Below are 22972 nucleotides of genomic sequence, written 5' to 3' on the forward strand. Positions count from 1 at the left end.
TGCAGGGCCTGCTTTCCTAAGTGCTGCAGCTGATAAGGGGGAGGGCCAGCTTCCTCACTAACCACACATGGTAGGGGCATCCTTTTAAGACAGTGTACTGCACTGAACCTGGAGCTAAGATGATGGCCAGCAAGCCCTAGTAACCCTATTCCTCCATGTAGTACAGGGTAGGCATAGCCACAGCCAGCTTTCCAAGGATGCTGGGGATGCAAATCTCAGATCCTCATGCTTGTTCAGGAAGTATTCTTACCGCTGAGCTATCTTCTCAGCACCTATGAACAATTACATTTTCATCAAACCAAATGGAGTCCAACAAATTGGCCTTTTTAAAACTTCCACAAGTACAGCTTTAAAAATTGTGAGAATAAAACAACAGTATTTGGGAAAATGTGAAACACTAACGTAAACATTATTTTTCTATGTACTTTCCTTGAAGGAGGATCACCTCAAACCAAAAAACCAACAATAACAACAACAACAAAGCCCTTAATTTTCTACAACAGATAAATTAGGGAGTAGGGAGATGCCTCAGTTGGGAAAGTGCTTGTGTGACAAGCAAGACAGTTTGGGTTCAGATCATCAGCACCCATGTAAAATGTCGGGGATGTGGCAGGTACCTGTAATCCCACTTTGAAGGGGTAAAGACAGGAGGATCTCTAGGGTTCGCTGGCCAGTTAGTCTGACTGAACTACTGAGTTTCAGGTCAAGGAAGAGACACAGCCTTAAAGGCAAAACAAACAAACAAGGTAGAAAACAATGCACAAGGCACCGAAGTCAACCTCTGGCTTCCACACACTTGTGCTCACACACACACACACACACACACACACACACACACACACACACACAAAATGTGTATACACAAACATCACATTCAGCTAAACACAAACTAATAAAAAAAGGTAAAGAGTTAAAGCTCGGTTGATAAAACATATGAACAACTTTATTCAGCATCTTCTGTTATATTACAAATATGTACAACTGCAGTAATAAATTAAAAATAAGCAAGCAGAACAGGCCTAAGAAGAGCTCTTCCCCACCCCCCTTATCTCCCCGAGTTCATCTGATCCAAGTGGCTCATTAGCTTCTGCCTAGGCAGCTTTGTTTTCCCAGCAGATCTCAAATGCACAGAGCTGTGCTGCCTTGGCACAGCAGGCAGAGGTGTAGTAAGAGTGGAAACCCTGATGAGGACCACCTGCCATCAAGAAGTGTTGATGAACATTTGTACAGTATGGATAAAACTCTGCACAAATTCCCTGATATTTTTCTCTTCCAGTTCCTCACATTCCTTGCAGCCAGATTCTGTTACATTCTGCAATCAAGAAGAAAGAATTAGATCTGTAAGCAGAATGTATTTCTTCGTTGGGATTATTTTACTACTTGAAACACATGGTGGGGTCTTCAGACATAAAAAAAAACATTGACAAATTAATATCATGTTAAGTAAAACTATAAGAAAGAATTAAGAGATTTGATAGCAGATGTTTCTTCTCACGTTGGGTTAAGATCTTTGCAAATGTACAGGCTATGCATGTTAGACTATGTTCTTCCTGCTTAAAGCCTGTCAAGGGATTCTGTTTCTCTTTTGAAGCCCATGTTTCCCTGAATGTTTCACAGCCTGTGTGAGGTGTCCTTACCTATTGCATCTTTCCATGGCCTTGAATGCTATGCCCTTGAGATACCAAGAGAGCATGTGCCTTTCTGTTACACACACACACACACACACACACACACACACACACACACACACACACACGCATGTATGTGTGTATGAATGTATGCATAAACACCTACTTTTAACATTTTTACACTACTGTTGTCTAACCATTCCTGAGAAGCATAACCATATATTTTCGTTTCCCAGCATTAAGTACAAGGCCTGGAAAACAGTAGCTACTTGAAGGATTTTGGTTGATTTGAACTTCTTAGGCAAATGCCATAAACATTGCTTCAGAGACAACTAGAATATTACAAGTGCAGCAATCATGGATAAACATTTTAGAGATCTTCTAAACTACGAAGTCTGCACCAGCGGAAATCAAAATTAGATTTCACATCCATTAGGCACTTGGAATTCAGATTCCCCAGTGTTCATCAGGCACACACTGAATGGCAGGCTTTCTCATAATGCTTACACTGCTCTCTACTTGGTCCTGAAAACAATGGCAGAGAGGACAGCAAAGCTCCTAAGCAGCCCATCCCCACTGCCACAGTCAACTGAAATCTACACAGATCCCCCAACCCTGCAGTCCTGATCACTTTTCTAGTACTTAATCCAAACAGTCACTTTGGGGTGGCACCAATATGCAACCTAAAGCTCAGCATTGATACTGTCATGAGTTATCTGTTGAATTTCTCGCCATTAATAAATGGCAATAATGTAGCACAGAAGTACTTTAACCATGAATAGATTTACTTGGTAAGTATCTCGAGTGATGAATACCTGTAAGAAGTGTATGTTCTGGAAATTGTAATAAAACATGTTTAAAAAAAAACCCTAAAGTGTCTACGCTCTGAAGCTGACTTACTTATGGTGACAAATGGGCAATTATTGCTTCTAAATAAAAGTGTGGGACATGTGGAGATGGGCACAGACAGTGACAATGTGGGGAAAGCACAGCGAATGTAAATATTGTCATCAGTGAGAAGGTGACATCTGAGCAGACACCCAAGGCAGCAGGCATTTGAGAGGAGAAGCTAAAGCTTCTCAAGGCCATTTCTCTTCCAGTTGAGTCTGCCTACAGACATCCCTGAGTGTCCCGGACACTCATTCCCTGACCTCTGGGTAACATACTAGCTTATTGGCTAACCCTTCTCTACACCGGAACCCTAGATCCCCCATACACACTGGCTTTCTCTGTTCCTACTGTGCTTAATGACTAACTGGCTGGTTCACACATTCACTGATTGGCTATTCACGTTTCTGCCTTCCTTTCTCACAGGGACTCTGGGGGCTTTGGCACAGCATGCTGAAGTACTTATTAAATGAAATAATTTTATTACTGTGTCTCCTCTGGTGACAAAGTTCCTTTGTTTCTACCTTATTTTACTCTATGGTTGTGCCATTCAAGCCACAATTAATTCCATGTACTTCAGGACAGTTTGTGCAACTCACTCCTCGGCTGACCACAGTAGTCACTAGTATTTGCTTTCTCCTAACCCTCCCTGCTCGTGCTTTCTAGGATGTTCCAAATAGTACTTGACTCATTAACACTTCTGCTTATGATGATTCTTCATGATTTTAGAAGGTAAGAAGACAGGAGGTGGAGGAGACTACGACTCTTGTGCAGTTCGCTGCACAAACAGGACCACGTGGTTAGCTCTGGGTTTTCCAAGTGCATCAACATTCAAACAGAAATAAAGACAACTAGATGTCAAAAAAGAAAGGAGATTAGTCTCAAAGACTGATTTTGAGGATTTAGTGCCTTACCAATCTAAAGCAGAAGGAGCAGTATGTGACACTAAGGACTAGCTCAATAAATGTGAGCTACCATTTCTGATGTTAGACACTGGATCACATCAATGTCTATCCACAGCACCTATGCACCTGCTTGTCTCTCCCACTAAAGCACACTGGCTGACACTATTCAGAAATGTCTGTTTACCAAGGGAATCAATGAGCTTAGGAATCTGTGCATGCCTGCTCTGGTACCACCTTTGAATGCCACTCTACTGGCACCAAATTCTTTTCTGTGTGCCCCATGGGAGAATCTGCTTATGTATGAATGCCTTATCCCAAATAAGACAAAACATCAGATGCAGCTCACTATGGCTACTGGATCACTCACCTTGGTAGAAGACAGATTGCTCTTTGCTAGGAGCATCACATTGTTTACTGTTTCATTAAGGCGTGTGTGACTGTACTCGTGTGAAATGACCTGTAATTCCAGCAGAAAGCACTTCATTGCAGTAAGTTTGCAACCAGGCTAAAAACAAGAGTTTCAAAGATCCAGTTTGAGACAAACAAACAATTTTTTTCCATTCTTCATTTTCACATTGATAAGTCTTTGATTTTTTTTAAAAGAAAATATCAACCAATCTCATCTAGTTATCTTACAAAGAAACATAATACCCATACTGCTTAGTTTTAACTCTTAACTTGACACAACCTAGAAGATCATCTTAATGAGCAAGTATCTATCAGCTTAACCTGTAGGCATGTCCCTCGAGGCTTATCTTCATTCTGAATTAATGGAGGAAGACCCAAACTACTGTGGGTGGCACCATTCTCTAGGCAGGGGGCCCTGAGTGGTATAGGAGATAGCTGACAGCAAGCAGGCAAGCAAGTTCTTGCAATTCTCCTGTCTTTGTTCTCAACTGTTAATTGGATGCTTTATGTTCCTGACTGATTTTCCATAATTATGTATAGATGTAGCCATTTTGTTAAATAAGAAACACAGAGCCAATTGCAGAGTTAAAAGCCAAGAGATCAGAGCAATAGTAAAGAGCTATAAACCTTACCCTTCACTGCCGCTCCTGTCCTTCCCTCTGCAAGAGACCTACTTCTGTGTGTTTTCCCTTTTTATAGACTTTCTGTTCTGCCTTCTCATTGGTTGTAAACCCAACCACATGGCCTACTGGTCACTGCGTGTTTGTACAGACCTCCAGGTCTTCTATGGTTGGTATTGAGATTAAAGGCATGTGTCGCCATGCTGGCTGTATCCTTGAACACGCAGAGATCCTGCCTAGCTCTGCCTCCCAAGTGCTGGGATTAAAGGTGTGCAAACCACCACTGCTCAGCTTCTGCTATGGCTTGCTCTGACCCCAAGGCAACTTTATTAATATACAATAAAATCACATTTCAATACAAATAAAATATCACTATAATTATGGACTATGACTTGGAATTGCAAGCCAAATAAAGACTTGCTTCCCCAAATTGTTTCCTGTCTGTGTACTCCTAAGGGATTTTATTTATGTAGGAAGCCACTTTTTTCCCTTATTTGGTTTTGAAATTAAAACTAAAACCAACAACAGTGAAGGAGGGTGGCACTAATGTAAGGAAGGAAATGGGTGTCAAAGGCCACCATTCCTCACTGAGCATGCCTCTTCCACTCTGTGGGTGATACCGCAGTCTCAAAGTAACTGAATATTTGTAAAAAACAGTTAGGGTCAGACTGTATGTTCACATTTTAAGGAGTGATAACTGCCAGTCATTCTGTCCCTACAGTACTGAGCAGAAAGAATTCTAAGAACCTCAAGGGAAAAGTCAAAGCAAAGGCAGGGCCTACTCATGGGCTGGCCAAGCCAGGAAGGGATTGTGAGTGACAGGATAATAGATTTATTGTAAAAGTTGCTTTACAAAACCCTCAATGTTAGAAATGAATAAATAACAAAAAAGAGAGGAAAACATTTAATGGGATTCAACCGTAATTAAAATTAGGACATGTCTGAATCTAAAGTCTAGTCAAAATAGTTTGCTGAGTGCTTTCTGATTAGGAAAAAAGCAGAGAAAAACAGAAAATACACTAAAATCACAGGAGAGCACACCCAGGTGTTTGGTGAACATCTAGTTGTCTGAGTTCCAGACTCTGCCTTCTCCTCACCACATCAGTAGTAGGGTGTACAAATCTTCACCTGGACAAGTTGCGCTTGGCAGTTTTGAACACACAATAAGCAGTTTGGTTTTGAACACACAATAGGCAGTTTGGTTTTGAGCACACAATAGGCAGTTTGGTTTTGAGCACACAATAGGCAGTTTGGTTTTGAGCACACAATAGGCAGTTTGGTTTTGAGCACACAATAGGCAGTTTGGTTTTGAGCACACAATAGGCAGTTTGGTTTTGAGCACACAATAGGCAGTTTGGTTTTGAGCACACAATAGGCAGTTTGGTTTTGAACACACAATAGGCAGTTTGGTTTGGGTTCTAGTTTTGCTTCTGCCTTTGTTACTTTGACAAAATATCCGACAAAGAGCAAAGACTTCGGGGAGAGAGGATGTCTTTTCTGTTCCCAGGTCCAAGTTATGGCCCATCATAGCTGGGAGGTCAAGGCATGGGAACTTAAGACAGCTGCTCAGACGCACAGTCCCGAGCAGAGAGAGAAGTGTGCAGCTGTGCAGCTGTGCAGCTGTGCCCACCTAGTCTTCCTTATTCTCGGTCCAGGGTTCCGCCTGTGAAGCTGGGCTGCCCACATCTGGAACGGATCATCACCACAGTTAACCAGATTAGAAAAATACCCCGCAGACACAGCCTCAGGCAAAAACCCCTGACCTTCTTAGGAGGCTATTTTAAATTGTGACATGCTAACAATTCAAATTAAAATTTCCAAGCAGTGGCATTGGAGATCATCATTTGGCTTTAGTGACAGTGTAGAGTCCAAGAAGGAATCACTTGACCAAATGCCTATAGCCATCACTATAATGAAGCTACTCTGTCATTTAGAAATTCTAGTACATTATTTGGATTATGTTTTTTATCACACAGAGATTAGTGAAAGAACTTCTTGGCAAGTGTAGTGATCCATGTGAAACACAAAACATGGATGCTCATGAGTTGTTTGCTATAAACATTATTGAAGATGGTAACACAGTATAGCACTAGAAATAATGGGTACGTTGGAGACAATTAGATTAAACTATTTAATGTAACTCTAGCATCTAATTCCATGATGATCAAACTGCATCATAGAAACATATAAGAGATTTTGCATGACACTGATGGAAAGGCAATTTTTTTCCATTTTGATTTGGCACCATTACAAAAGCATCTATGTAGCTCTTTGTCCTAAGTCAAACTTCAATGATCCCTTAGAAATGTCATGAGGGAAACACTATGAGAATCCACCATAAGTTAGATTTTAAAACTGTAACTATTTCAGTGAAGTTATGGTAATATGGCTGAAAAATTGGAAAATAGCAATTCTGAAAAATGAACTATACTCACATGAAAGTCACTGTCAGTGTATAAAGTAACATCAATATGAATAGACTGAAACGAAAAGATGAAGTAATATGAAAATTTTAGATATGATAACAACTTCCTGTAGACATTATATTTAGGCCCCTAAATTAACTTTGAATTTTGCAATGATTTTAAGTTCCAGCAATTATGAGAGAGCACACAGAGAGCTGCTGCAATCCCTTCTCTCTGTTACCTTGCTGGCACTTGCTTAGACACAACACAGTTTTCTAACAGCGAAATTCATGTTGATGTAATGTTTCTCCCTTCTCCAGAATTTTCCAGTTTTACCCCCTTGCCCAATCCTATACTGTTATCATTTCTAGAATATGAAAGAAATAGAACCATAGAGAATGCAACCTTTTATGATTGGCTTTTTTAAAAAATAACACTTTGAGCAGATGTGTTATGGGGGGTGGGGAGCACAATGTCTTGAGCTCTTTTGCATTCCTTTATCTGATTCCAGTTCCCTCCATTGATAATAGACTGCATATATTACGTACATTTGTTTACCTGATTAGTGGGCTTTTATACATGGTTACAGTTTGGGTGTTTAATGCCCCAAACTCTTGGGTCCAGGGTGGAAACGGTGACACCTCTGGCAAAAGGATCCAGGAGAGGGCCACAGGTCATTGACATGTGACCTGAAGGGCATTGTAGGACTTTCACCTCTTCATTTTTCCTTATTTTTGCTTTCTGGACATACTGTGACCAACTTGTTTTGCCATTAGAAGCTGGCAGCCCCACCAGAGACCCCAAATCATTAGTTTAAAGCCATCAGTCAAAATACAGTCTTTACTTTTTAAAGTTAATTATCTCAGGTATTTTGCTATAGTCATGGAGAGTTGATGAATACCATTGCAACAGAAAAAATATACAGAATATCAGGGTTCAGTTTCTATGATATTTATGATGGGCTTTGAGAGATAGGCAATGGCATGTACCACCATTGTCACAGTACACCGTGACAATGCTCTGCCGCCTCATCCTTTCCTGCTTTCATTTTTTCTTTTCGTTTTTTTTTTTTTTTTCTGTTTTGTTTTGGTTTGGTTTTTCAAGACAGGGTTTCTCTGTGTAGCTTTGTGCCTTTCCTGGAACTAACTTTGTAGACCAGGCTGGCCTCAAATTCACAAAGATCTGCCTGTCTCTACCTCCTGAGGTGCTGGGATTAAAGGCATGTGCCACCACTGCCCAGCCCTTTCCTGCTTTCTAACCGCTGCCAACCATCCATCTTTGTGTTTGTTCTCTGATTCTGTCTTCTCTACAAGGACAAATAGCTAGAATCACACAGCACGAAGTCTTTGTAGGCACAGCTTTCACTGTATGGTGTGCATTCAAGGTGTTCGTTTCCTTGGCTTGCCCACCTATTTCTTTCTGTCCCTGGATAATACTCTACTGTGTGGATACACCAAAATGAAGATCATGGTGAATAAAAGTGGTAATAGATTTGTTTTCAGTCCCAGGGAGAAGCTGTCTTTCACTTACTAGCAAGAGTGGTAGTTTGAGGTATGCTAGTACATATTTTATATTAAGTTGAAGAAGTTGCTCTCTGTTCCTCCTCTGCTGAGGTATTTTGTCTTGTACCAGTTCTACAGCAGTTTGCTGAAGCTACTATAATTTCATATGAGCTGGATGGCTTAAATAAAGACATGTAATTTTCTCAAATTCTGAAGGCAATCAGTCTCAGAAAGATGTGCCAGCAATGGTCTCCCAAGACTTCTCTTTTTGCCTCATCAATGCCTGTCTTGTATTCTCCTTGGGAGTTCTTCCTCCTGTGAATGAATACCTGTAGGACTGATTTCTGTTCTTCTAAGGACATTGACTATATTGATTTCGAATCATCCTAACGACCCTGTTTTAACTTAAATTGCTCTTTAAATATCCTGTATCAAGACATAATCACATTATGGGGTATGGACAGTAGTTAAGAAAGGAAAATCCCTCTTGTATAAGAGGTGTTGTATTTATCACATCTTTTCTAAATCAATTGATATTATTTCCTTTTTAGGGTCCTGATATGTCAGACTGGATTGCTTGATTGATCTTCAAATAATAAAAATATTTATACTTAGAATAAATACCATATGTTAATAATAAATAATTATTTCTTTTAATACACTGATAGATCGGACTGGCAAAAGCATAATTGAGGAATTTTATATTAAGTTCATGAGAGTTGCTTGTCTTAATTTCATATTTCACATCAGGCTACAATCAATCTCCCAAACTGGGGAGGATGGACTTCCTTTCTCCCATTCCCTGGAGGAGGGTAGGAACATCATTCACAATGCTTCAATAGCTTTCAAGATGCTGGAGCTAAGCCAGCTGTTACTGAAGGTTCTTCTGGGAGGTTCTGTATGGTGAATTGAATGATGTCATTGGTTAGAGTGGCACTTGAACCCTCAACTTCATCATTCTTATGTTTGGGGAGCTTGTGGTCTTTGAAGAATTTGCTGATTTCCTGTAAGTCATTGGTACAAAATGTGAAGTTACACTGGGGGAAACCATGATGAATTTTATCCCCAAAGATTCTTTGCCAATAGCCACCAATCATGCATGATACTAGTGCTTATTAATTTCATTGATTTTTTTTCTCAAATTAGTACCTTTATATTTCAGTGATTTGCCCACCTCTCTCCTGATTTCAGCTTCACTAATTTCTGCTCTGATAATCTATTCTTTTCCTCCCTCTCTTTGTGTTGAACTTATTTTGTGATTGGTCTAATTTAGGTTACTGGTTTGATCTTAGCACTTTCCCTCTTTTCTAGTACACTGATTTAATTTTTAAAGTTTACTCATCCTTAGCAGTTCACATCTTAACATACTGAGTTTCATTTTATTCAGTTCTATGTGGTTTTTTCCATATATTAGAGAATCAGTCTTTAACCCATGAATTATTTAGAAATATATTATTTAATTTATAAATTTGGGGGACTTTCCTATTGTATTATTTTCACCTCCAATTTGATTCTGTTGTGTTCTAAACATACTTTCTGCATGATCAAAATTTGGTAAATTTCATGAATCTTAATTTGTGGCTCAGGATATATTTAGTCTTGGTAACTATTGTTCCATGGGAGTCTTTAAAAGTTTGTTCTGACACTATGGGGTAGAATGCTTCATGCATTAAGTACATCACATTAGTTGGTTTTTTCATGGTGTCTATCTTTCTGGAATTTTTACTTCATAATTTAGTTAGTTATTGGGCTGGAGACAGTGAAATCTACAACTGGAATCTTAAATTTGTTTCTCCTTTGAGCTTGATTTTTGTGTCATGAATTTTGAGACTTTGTTTCTCAGTGCATATATATTAAGAATCAATATTTCTTCCTCATGAATTTTCTTCTGTCATTAATATTGCTGTTGGCATTAGCCATCACATTGGCTTTACTTGATACTAATATATGACTAATCATTGCTGTAGGATAATGCCCTTGTACACTGGTTTAATAAAATGCTGATTCACCAGTAGCCAGGCAGGAAGTGTAGGTGGAGTGAGCAGGCAAGGAGAATTATGGGAAAGAGAAGGGCTCAGTCAGAAGTCACCAGCCAGACACAGAGGAAGCAAGATGTGAAGGCAGAACTGAGAAAAGGTACCAAGCTAAACATAGGTAAGAATTATGGGTTAATTTAAGTGTAAAAGCTAATCAGTAATAATCCTGAGCTAATGGCCATACAGTTTATAAGCAATATAAGCCTTTGTGTGTTTACTTGGATCTGAGTGGCTGTAGGACTGGGCAGGAAACTTCCAGCTACAAATTGTGCCCAATGCAGGGCAAAAATTTCCACTCAAAACATGAGAAATCTTTTTTAAAAGGTTCTAAAATGGAGCCAAGAGCAGCTTCCTAGTTGTGTCTCTCAGGAAAGCTGTGATACAGAGATGCTGAGGCCTGCAGACATGAACCACAGTATGGCGGTTTCACGGCATATGGGTTTGAGTGCAGCATGGTGGATTCCTGCAACTGTACACAGTGGCATCTGTGACCTGTGCAGCACACTGTGTGATGGATTTAGCTTTCGCTTGTATTTTTTTTTTTAAAAAAGAGGTTTTTGGGCTACCCACTGCTGGATGAAGTCATAGACCCACTGCTTCCCAGAGTCTGGTGGTGAGCATGGTTCCACCAAAGCTGGTGGTAAATGTAGTTCTGCCATGTTGGAAACCTGAGGTAGGTGGAGCCAGCAGCCAAAGCTACTATTTCAGTCCTAGTAATGCTATAGTTTAAAGCAATAGACTCACAATAAAACAGATTCAGATGAAATAAACCTATAAATGGTTTACAATGTGTATAAAATATATGAAGGCTTGAAAGATAGAGAAAATAAATATAGACAGTTATATAAAGAAATAGAAAGTTTTAAAAAGTAAAGTCTCTAAGGAAAAAGTAAAAGTAATATAAAAATAAGCCACATTAAGGTGGAAATCACACAGAGAGTCTGGTGTATTGTCTTTGGGAATTTTAAGTGCAGAGACACATTTCATTGTAAAAGCTGCTGAGTTAAATCAATATGTATATTTTAAAGTTATCTTGATATCAAAATTTATGTCTAAGGTTATGTTGCTTTGAAAAAGAGGTTCTGCTTTTGTTTCCACAGAAGATGAGAACCTATGGATTGCTTCTAGGCTAATATATTTGACTAGCCAAGACCCCCTGAAAGGTCTCCAATGACACCATGGTCCAGATGATCCAACACCCAAGTACAACTTCAAGACAACTAGCTCATAAATGCAGCCCCACAGACTACTCCAGTCATGACTTGACCGTAATTCTTAATTTTCTCAGGATCTCCATAAGATTGCCAGTGCCCTCATCCAGCAGGAAGTAGTATGAGAAACTATGCCCAAATTCCCAAAATATTGTTTATAAATGTTTATTTTTATTTAAAGTGAGTTGATTATAAATGCAATATCTTTCTAAAGAATAAAAGGAGATATAAATAAGATAGGATAAAGAGTAACAACTTGTTTAAAATGTTTTCCATTGATATGGATTTTACTTTATTGATACAAATTTAAATTTAATTTTGTTATACTATGTATACATTTCTACTCTTGTTTAAAGTATTTTGTTTATGCAACTCATTTGAAATTATAGTGTATACTTGAGAAATATAGATTAATAATTAGTCTTCTATGATAGTAAAACTTATAGTCATATTAAGTTTTCTAGATATACATAGATTTAATTCAGTTAGGTAGGTAATCTTCAAACACTTCAAATACCTACAGGCATTTAAAATGTTTTAAAAACTGAGACTTTTCTGGATAGTGAGACACGTCTGCTCCTAGCAGCACCAATTTACTTCAAAGAGAAAGATGGGTGTCAAAGATACTTCATATGGAGTTTAACTTCTTCTTGGCAAAAGTAGCCATTTGGGCAAGAAACTGTTCTTGCATGGACTGCTTGACAGAATTTTGTATTGACTGGACATGCAGGACCATAGGAAGGTGACCACTGAATTTTGCAAGGCAAAATGGTCCTTCAGGTTCCTGCTTTGAAGAAGAAACTGCCAGACATTCTACATGACACAGAGAAAAGTGACTGAGAGACTTTAGGTTTGTGGGCTGAAAATAGATGCCCCAACATTGCAGAAGAACTTTGGGTGACTCTCTAGGCAGGCAGCTGTCTTTGTCATGCTAGATTTTTGGAAATTGCTTACAACACACTTCCTGTTTACTTAGGTAATATTATATCCTTCTGGGGTCTTTGATGTAGTCGAAGACTAGATAGTTATAGTTATAACTTTCTTTGGTTATGATAAAAGATAAATTAAATATGGACAACTTTAGACTCACAAATATAGGATAAATAGAATATTTTCTTTAATTTTGCCAATACAAATAGACTAGATATTGTAACTGTAACTCTTACTTGATAACTGTTCTATTATGTTAAAGTTAAAACCTTCCTTTTTGATTAGACAGAAAATGGGAAATGCTGTGGAATAATGTCCTTGTACACTGGTTTTAATAAAACACTGATTGGTCAGTAGCCAGGCAGGAAGTATAGGTGGAGTGAGCAGGCAAGGAGAATTCTGGGAAGGAGAAGGGCTCAGTCAGGAGTCACCAGCCAGACACAGAGGAAGCAAGATGTGAAGGCAGAACTGAGAATAGGTACCAAGCTATATGGCTAAACATAGATAAGAACTATGGTTAATTTAAGTGTAAGAGCTAGTCAGTAATAATCCTGAGCTAATGTTCATATAGTTTATAAGAAATATAAGCCTCTGTGTATTTACTTGGGTCTGAGTGGCTGCAGGACTGGGCAGGACACAGGAAAACTTCCAGCTACAAATTATAGTCTTGATTGCAACTTTCCTCTTCTTGGTATGATTGATGATTTTTCCTTGTATCTAGGTGATAGCTATTATGTTAGGATTCTGTTGTAATATGCAGTCAATCACCTGTTGAGTTGTCTTGCCTGAAGCCTGACTTGCTATTATGTGCTGTGACTCTAATAGCAGCTTAGTTTTCAGGACCTCAATGGACCTTCCATTGTAATCCTCGCTGACTACTGAGGTAAGAATCACTTTTTCATACCAGGCTCCTTGGCTTCTTCAGGAGGTGACAGAAGACACTGGCCTGTGGGGACAAAACATGCCTTCCAGGACTGTCATTTAGGATGGTATTCCTGAGCTTTCTTGACTAGATTCAGCAGGACCTGCTCCTAGGGCATCTGGTTCTTCTAGGCAGGACAAGTTTATCTACAAGACTCGGAAAAGGCACTTCATTCTAGAGCTAATGTCACAGTGGGTATCTTTTATGAAGTCTGTTTTCCAGATAAGAAAATCAGCTTCTGACTTGTGAGGAGTGGGGCTCTTTGGACTACATTTCTTAGAAATTGCATAGTTCCTTGAAAATTTTGTTCACTTTTTTTGATATTACTCTTCTTATAACTTTTCCCATGTCCACACCCTTTCCCTACCATTCCAGCTTTGTGTATTCCTCTTTTTTCTTTTTTCTTAAATCCATGAAGTGCAGCCCACATATCTTATTAGACGTGTGGCCCTTCACTGGCGATAGATAACCTAACAGGGGTGACCCCCTTAAGGAAAACTTATTCTCCCTCTCCCAGCAACTATTAATTGCTAATATTGCCTCAACTGGGAGTGAACTTCATGTCAACCTCTGCACTTGATGCTGGGATTTTATTTGGCTTGAGACTGTGTGGGTCTATCAGTTCATATGCACAGCTGCCATGTTGTGTCATCTACTGCCTCAGGATTTTTCCACCATCTCTTCTACAAAGATCCCTGAATCTTAGGAAGAGTGTATATGATAGAGATGTCCTATTTAGGGCTGAGTATTCCACAGTGATTTATTCTTTGCACCTTGGGCAGCTGTGGATCTCTGTGTAATCACCATCTACTGCAAAGAAGGTTCTCTGATGAGGATTTGGATATGTACTAGTCTATGGGTATAGTGATAAGTCATTAGGAGTCACTTTCATGCTATACATTTAGCAGAATAATAGTAATAAGTTCTCCACTAGAGCATAGGACCCATCTAGCCACAAGTTCTTAGCTCTGATAAAGGTGTAAGTTTTAACAATAATTAGAATTTGAAAGCAATGCCTTATGAGGCTTTGCAAAGTTCATATATTTCTTCATAAATATTATTGTTTCAAATGGTATTTCATGGGATCTTATAGAAAAATACAAGAGATGCATACTTCATAGCTATCATATATTCTTCTGTAAAAATAAATCACATCAATTATCTTATCAAGCGCTGGCTCCTACATACCACAATACCAATCTTCCAGGCAAGATTGGCTAATGGCATGACTGTTTTGAACAACTAACTGATCTTAAGAAACTTCATGCCAAGCACTATAATCCTGATCAAAAGCCCATAACCAGGAGGTCGTACACTCTAGGGTAGAACCTGCTACTGATATTTTCTTAATGGTCATGCTGTCAAATTACCTTCTATATATTTATGGCTGTGTCCACAGACCTGGTATCTTATCAGCCTTGGTCACAGAAACTTCTTTTTTCAGTGTAAAGCAATCAGTGCTGAGGCATAATTAGTCAATGTGCTACCAAGAAGAGACTGACTTCTCTGCTCTAAATGAAATATCTTTATCAACCTTCTCCCTGTCCTGCTCAGGGAGGACAAGCTCAGGGAATATTGAAGAAAAGGAAGCAGAGAAGTGTAAAAGTCGGAGGGTGCAGGAGAGTGCAGTTAGACGCTGTCTTCTGGCTGTGAGGTGGCTCTCATGTGCACAAACTCACAGCAGTTTGTTATTTACACAGGAACTACTAGTCTGCCAAAACGACAGTAATGACTGAGTGTACTCTCGTGGCTCTGCCCCCATAAGGAGCTACGGGCACTTGATAGCTAGTGGGGGAGGGGGAATTATTCTCTTTTGATCATGCTACCACTCCGATTTTCCTGCATTCCTGTAGACAGCCACATAGCCATGTACATACTGGTAACACTAATTGGACTTAGTGGGTTATCATAAAAAGCAAAGAAAAAAAAAAGATACAATGCTGGGAGTGGACACAGTGGGGAGACAGAAAAGGGGGCTTAAGAGGAGTGAAATGGGAAGCAGATATGATTGTATTTTCCTATATTCATGTATGAAATTCTCAGAATAAAAAAATACTTTGCAAATAAAATATATCAAATATGAACTTTAAACAAAAAGAAAAATGAAAATGAGTACTCACTTGAATATCAGATTTAATAATATTTAGATCAGCTAACACATCTTCCCAGTTGGCCTCTGTTTTGGGGAGACCTACCCCAACACAGCTGAAAAACAACCCAGAGACAAACACATGAAAGAGGGCTGTTGTCTGACTGTGTACATATGCAGAGAACAAGCAAGTTCATGCTTTTCTCACTACAGGACAAGCTAGTCTCATTCTGTCTCTGTGATCCAATAGCCCAGTGGGTGAATGGAAACATCAAATATACAGTACAACTTGATACTCTGAGCTAATCGAGGAAGACTGTCCAACCTTGAGGATTAGAGAAAGGCTAATCAGATCGTTTGTTAAGTAACCACGTGCAGTTTGTCACAGTGAAATGGGAATAGCGTCTGATGTGTGGCACACTCAATAAATGTTCTTGAACTATTAATTTTCTTGAAGCACAGGTTCTAGGAGACCTAGGGCTAGCAAGTGTAAAGATTAAGCACTGATCTTTTTCATTGACAATTGTGAGAATAAGTGTCCCTTACAGCATGCTAAATGTGCCCCTTTCATGATGTGCACACTATTCTAATGCTAGGGATGATTTTATAAACACTGAAGACATAGCTCAATACAAGATGGATGATCACAAATTTATTCACTTTGGTTAAAACTGAAATTTAATATTCAGAATAAAAGACACATTGATCATGTGACTGTCGAGTGATTCTTATAGCCTCAAGAAAAACAATTATTCTCAGAAGGGTCATGAGCAAAGTATGTCAGCCAATGACAATCTGCCTAATGAGAATAATTTACATGCAAGATACCAGTAAATGGAATACTTACAGCAAGAAGCTCAATTGCTTTGGGGGATAGAATATGCATGTGGAATACTAGCAAGGTGCAGAAACCCTCAGTTAGGTATTCACCAATCCCTGAGCATCTCCACGGTCCCTGACCATCCTTCTTGTCCTACCCTGAAGACTGAAGGCCACACCAAGTAAACTAAACACAGTGCAGTTTCAACCAGGAGAAATTCAAGGACAAATGATCGTGACCGTTAACATGATAATAGTTATAATTAAAGATTAAATTACCCCCAAATGAAGACATGAATGCCAACCTCAGTTAAAAAATGACTGTTTAGAAGGAAACACAAGTACCACGAGATGGTTGTATTCCTCATATATGGTTTCTGGAAAACATAATCATAGACACTATGATAAATATCTCTAGCTGAAAACATGTAAGACTTCATTTAATTGTATTTTAGGTCCAAAATTGTAAAGATGTTATTTCATAATCAATGGTCTTTATCAGAAACAGTGAAATTTCAGTTATTCTTCTGTTTTGTTTTACTCTAATCTCCAACTGTCTCAATGTATAAAACTCTCTAGTAGACATTTTTCCAGGTGAAGGTCAATGATAAACTGACATTCTTAGCAGTTGACATACACGCCCTTAAGACTGGTCAGCTCTTTCTGTCCTCACTGGCTTCCTCTCATCCTCCATCCTTTTTAGTAGGCCCCATATTATATACAGCACACATTAGTAATGGGAAACAATAACAAGCAACTAATTGTACATTAATTTCATGCAAGTATATGGAAATTAAAACACATTATTATCACATGGAGAAAAATTAGATAAAAATTAAACTGATAAAGGTATTTGGGCCAGATAGTGCATGCCATCACTCCTAGCACTAGAGAGGCAGAGACAAGAAATTCTGTGAGATCAAGCCTGATCTATATGGTGAGTCCCAGGCTACCCAGGGATACATAGTGATGAGACCCTGTCTCAAGAAGTACATGCTTTCCCATTCTATCAGTCATGATGTGACAGCTTTTCCTGGTTATTTAGAACCTTTTTTGTCTGAGACAAACCCCAGATTAGATTCTTTGGCCTAATGCTTTGGTGTTTTCAAAGCTTTGACAGTTACAGAGAGCCATGTCAGCCACCACCTCAACCACCAGAAGTAGGTGTTCTATTTAGTCCCACAGAAAAGATGCATAACACCAGACCTCGCCCTCAGAGGCGTAATTTATGTGGTTGATAGACATTTAGAGAACAAGGGAGACTGGGCAAAGTAAAACAATACATCACCAACAGCATGGGGAGAGCGAGCAGACTGTTAGTCTTGTTTTCAAAAGCCCACATTACTTATCTTTAAAATAAAGACAAACCTTGGGAAAACAGATGTCTGTCACAGTTGAAAATGTTTAGAGAATAATCATGCTACTTATTATAAACTAGAGAGGAGATTAAGGTGACCTTATAAGAAAAGCAATAAGCTATTTTTGTTTGCTTTTTTCTTACCAAAATTTTCATTACTTAATGCCCAGATAAATGCGTAAGTGTTGAAGAGCTGGCTATGGTGATGGGCTTCCAGCAGCCTTCCATCCAGAACACCTCCTGGAATACAACAAACAGTAAATGATGACAACCACCATCACAAATGGCAGGGGCAGGGACAGACAGGAAAGAAGCATCTGCTCCCCAAAGGGACCCTACATGCTCCTTGACACATGCATTGCATCAAACACCCCTGAGAACATTTGGAAACCTGGTCTGGCCTCTTGACTGCCAAAACTAGAACCAGGTTTGCTGGGTACAAAAAACAAAGGCTTTCTTCTCCCCACTGTGTCCCAGATCTAGGAGATTTCAGGGCCCTATCAATCAGAGTTAGAGGTATTCAAATACATAGATTCAAATAACTACCAACTTATGATCTAATTTATAGTAACAGCTATATCTACAGGCTTCAAAGGGACATTTTAGGTCTGCTCTTCAAAATAATCAATTAGAATGCCATTTAAGAATTTTCTCAATAACAAAATTATGTTTTCTCTAACTCAAAGTAGAGGAACATGTAATGATTAAACACTCCCATTGAACTCCATTTTATTAAAATATTTAAACTCAAAAATGTGAAAAATGGACAGTCTTCCTAGACTTAAAAATGATATATATTAATTGACCTTACAAACAAAAATATTAATATCTTTTGCTTCACTCATATAATGTATCACAATTATCTTAATTTTTCACCCTTTTAAGATGCTTTCTAATTTGTAAATATTTGCTGTAAATTATGTTACCTTTATTTTTACATTGTGTGTATATATGTGTCATTATGTGTGTGTCTATGTGTCTGCATGTATGTGTGTGTCTATGTATGTCTGTGTGTGTGTCTGTATGTGTCCATGTGTCTGTATATCTGTGCATCCTTGTGTCTGTGTGTCTCTGTGTGTGTCTTGTGTGACTATGTCTGTGTCTGTCTGTGTGTCTGTGTGTGAGACTATGTGTGTCTGTGTCTGTATCTGCAGGTGTCTGATGCACATATCATAGTTCATGTGTGGAAGTTAGAGAACAAACTGTGGAGGCCTCCTTTCTCCTTCTACAATGTGGGTTTCTGGGATCACTTGGGTCATCAGGCTTGTCAGCAAGTGTCATTAACTACTGAGCCACCTTGCTGTTCTCTATACATGCAGTTCTTAAAAGGGGGAAAAACTAGCATCTACCGGGGTATAAAATGAGGTACTAGAGCATGTGGGCAGTGCCATGCTCCTGTGCGATCTTGACCCCGTGTCCCATGTGGCTCTGGCATTGGACTTGCCCTTCCAGCAGCTGTTCATACTAAACTTGCAATTACAAAGACCAGAAAGGCTGAGCCTTGTTTATACCTGTGGCTGATGTTTGCACCCAAAGCCTAAGTTACCTGACCCACAATGGAAAGCACAAGCAGCAAAGACTCAGAGGCAGCTTGGTCTCCCCAGTCAGCCTCAGTTAACTTTGGACGGTTTCTCTTTACTTTCTGACCTACACCTCAGTAGTGCTTGATTAACTTTTCCTCGGGTCCCCTGCTGTCCTTTGTTTGGGAAAGTGTTCTGACTGGAGCCTTTTTACCAAGGACCACGACTTTCCAGTTCTCCAGGAACAGGAGCTTCTTACAATGTGTCTGCATGGGCTCCTGGCATGGTAACAACCTGCAAGGGACAGGCCACCTAGAGGAGGCAGAAAACTGGATTTAAAACTGTGCAAGACAAGGAAGTGAGTATTGTAAGAACAGAGCAGAGAGGCCCAGGAACTTGAATATGTTAAGGGCTGCAGAACAATCTGCATGGGGTGTTTTCTTTCCATGTTGTAAGTCTTCAGAGCAAAGTGTTATTCTAATCCTAGCTTGACAAATGGGCAGTTGTTAGCTATGAGTGAGGACTGAAATTGTGTGACATTGGGTAAAGCACCTGAGAAAGGACTCGTGTACCTAAGCAGTGTGTTTACAGAGTGCTGAGTCATTTTCTAAACAGCATGAAAGAGGGCAATACAGTGGGTGTGTCACTACTGTACAAAGCAGAATCATTTACTGTCTAGAGCCAGGCAATTAGTAGTTCATACTTGAAAAGTTTTGTAGTTTGGTCATAATTATATCAACATCCACTACAGCTTGAAAGTAGCTGCAGGTGATGAATGGGTTGGCTGCAACCCAATTCAGCTTCATTATCAAAATAGGTGGCTGGAGCTTGAGACTCGCCAAACATCTCATGATAAATAAATATTTGTTTTGCTAACAATGCCTCCCTCCTGATGATCCCATACTCCAGCCTCATTTAAACACAGCTGAAAAAGTCTACGTCTTGCACCTTCTACTGGTGGTTTCTCAGTAACTGTCCTCAGGCTGCCCGGGAGGGTTAGCGGAGCACTACAGGAACCTCACCTAGTTTCCATTAGGACAAGTTGTTAGGAGGAAGCCAGCCTGGCTTACAGCTTCTCCATGTGCTCTGTCCTTCTTACACACACTTTCACCACGGTGAAGCCACGCTGTCACCAAGGCCAGACCGAGGAGGCCGCCTGGTATTGCACTTTCACTGCAGAGCAGTGAGTTCAACACACCTCTTTTCTTTAGAGGTGGCCGGCCTCAGAGGTGTTGTAACGCAACAGGAAATAGATTGGCACATGGCTCTAAAGCTTACAGTCCACCATAAAAAAACAAGTGCCCAGTTAGGGTGGTTTATGCTTTTCAAACATCACCTCACATCAAGATACACAGGCGTGTATATATGAAATAACTTAATGCTCTCGGGGATGATGAAAATGAGGTAAGTTGGTCAGCTGACAAAACTGTCCCAGAATAGACCTCACACATGGAATTAGGATGGAACTGCCAGGTACTGAGCATAAGGTTTGGGCCACTATGCAAGCACTATCCAAGAAACATTAATCAAACAAAAACTAACTTAAAATTGATGTAAAATAAACACAAGGCACTTTAGTTTGTCATTTACAACAGATGAAAAGCACACACAGGAGGCATATACTAGGTGGGCTTTTCCAGGTTTATTTTATTTTATTTTTGATATTTAGTAGAAATGTTTTCAAGGGCTATTTTCATAAGTGTTCTTGAAAAATTCTAGATTAACCAGCTCTGTGGGACAGACATCCTGGACAGCTTCTTTGGAAAACATAACACCCAAACTTAACCCACTGTCCAGAAGCAATCAGTCATTAGGTCATCTCATTCCAGAGATACATTAAAAGCACATTACTCCAACACTCATGAAGGAACACATTCTTCTCAGGCATTTTACATGGGAAGAAAGCTGGAAATTATGGCAGAGAGCTAAAAATGACAATATACCATCTAAAAGGAGTTCTAGAAGGAAATGGAAAAGATTAAGTAGCCAAAAATCCCCAACAGGAAACTTCAAGGAAGTAAAGAAAAACACAAGCATTTACACTGAAGGAAGATAAAAAGGGCAAAAATAAAGTAAGCAGTTTAAAGGACAGACATGCTCACAGCGAGAGTCAGACAGATCTGATGAGGCTATACAAGACCAGGAAACCAAACAGAAGACTACGTTAGCCTGTCTGCACTGAAGAGACAGCAAGCAACGCTGTCTCATACCAGATCTTAGAAAATGTAAGAACTGGGGCTGGGGTGGTGGTGGTGGTGCAGAGGTTAAAAGCACTTGAACTGTCAGCATACTTATGCAGAATTCTGGTAATTATATACACTCATGAAATCATCACAGCCACCATGACATGCACCATATTTATCCCCCATGTGCTCCATCCTTAACTCTAATGTGAGGCAACTACTGACTTATTCATGAACATTTACATACAGTAACAGGAAGCAAAGGGCATGGATGGTTGCCTTGGGAGACAAAGTATGGAGAAAGGGTATAAGTTCATTCTAAAATTACCATTTTTATTTGGGGTATTTTAAGCATATATTCATGTTGACCAATTGAAACAATGAAAAGAAAACTTAACTGTTGGGAGAAAATGCAAGCCAGATAACATGTAACTTTCAAATTCATTAAAAGGCAAAATGATGCAAAGACAATTGGAATACTCTTACAGAAAGCGATAGTCACAGAAGGCAGAAAAGAAACACACACACACACACACACACACACACACACACACACACACAGAGAGAGAGAGAGAGAGAGAGAGAGAGAGAGAGAGAGAGAGAGAAGTAAAACTTATTTATAACGGAGACCAATACACACCAGTAACATTCAGTACACAGGAAAATATAATAAACAGAAATTTGCTTGAAAAACAAATATTAGGATTAGTATGGAAAAGAGGCAGAGAGGGAGATAAATTCCAAAATATGTTTATAAGTAGTTGAATAGAACAGAAAGGAAGTATTCTAAACATATGTACTGGGATAGTACTGGGAATTCAGGTGACATAGAATAGAAAATAAAACCCATGAGAAGACAGAGTGAGTATGAATGTGTACCCAGGTAACAGAAAAGCCCCAAATATATGCTGAAAAGTAACAGGAAGTAAAGTATGTTAGGAAAGTGGTCATGTCCTCCATAAATTTCAGTATAAAGATCAGTAGGACAATTAGTGTCATGTCAGTAAAATTTGCCAATTTCTGTTCTACCAACACTGCACCTGACTGATTTCAAGTTCCTAATGGTTCATCAACCAGATCAGAACCGTCCTGTTGTTGACCATTGATCCCTTGCGGCACTACCTAGGGTAAAGTTTAAACACAACTTTTTGTTCAGTGTGTGTATGTGTGTGTGTGTGTGTGTGTGTGTGAGAGAGAGAGAGAGAGAGAGAGAGAGAGAGAGAGACAGAGAGAGAGAGAGAGACAGAGAGAGAGACAGACAGAGAGAGAGACAGAGAGAGAGGCAGAGAGAGAGAGAGAGACAGACAGACAGACAGACAGACAGAGAGAGACTTCTGTTTTTCAGAAATAACGAATTTCAAAGCATGGGAAACACAACATTCATAAAGCTGATGTGGCATTCAAAGTCTTTATTCTTGGTACAAACTATAGTCTCAACAACTAGAAAATCCTCAAATTACATCTGAGAAACTAGGATTGTGAGACAACAAAATTGAGCTAGTGAATCTTTATTACACTGTTTCCAGCAATACTGATTACAAATCAATAG

At 39.3% G+C, this 22972-nt stretch overlaps 1 protein-coding gene across 4 annotated transcripts in view; it reads right to left on the reverse strand.

Moving 5' to 3' along the window:
* Positions 1 to 984: 984 nt before the first annotated feature.
* The window catches only part of Il15 (interleukin 15), a 71930-nt gene continuing 49942 nt past the window's right edge, over positions 985 to 22972 (reverse strand). For 3 of the 4 annotated variants that reach the window (XM_036188744.1, XM_036188743.1, XM_036188745.1), the window contains exons 2-7: positions 17865 to 17960; positions 16643 to 16740; positions 15576 to 15660; positions 6885 to 6929; positions 3789 to 3926; positions 985 to 1312 (exon numbers count right to left, since the gene is read on the reverse strand). In XM_036188744.1, coding sequence (XP_036044637.1) covers positions 1202 to 1312; positions 3789 to 3926; positions 6885 to 6929; positions 15576 to 15660; positions 16643 to 16740; positions 17865 to 17876 — 489 coding nt within the window. In that variant the 5' untranslated portion in view covers positions 17877 to 17960 and the 3' untranslated portion in view covers positions 985 to 1201. The remainder of the gene's footprint in view (positions 1313 to 3788; positions 3927 to 6884; positions 6930 to 15575; positions 15661 to 16642; positions 16741 to 17864; positions 17961 to 22972) is intronic. The other variant, XM_036188747.1, reaches the window with a different exon arrangement.

This window comes from Onychomys torridus, chromosome 5 (genome assembly GCF_903995425.1).
Source record: "Onychomys torridus chromosome 5, mOncTor1.1, whole genome shotgun sequence".
NCBI lineage: Eukaryota > Metazoa > Chordata > Mammalia > Rodentia > Cricetidae > Onychomys > Onychomys torridus.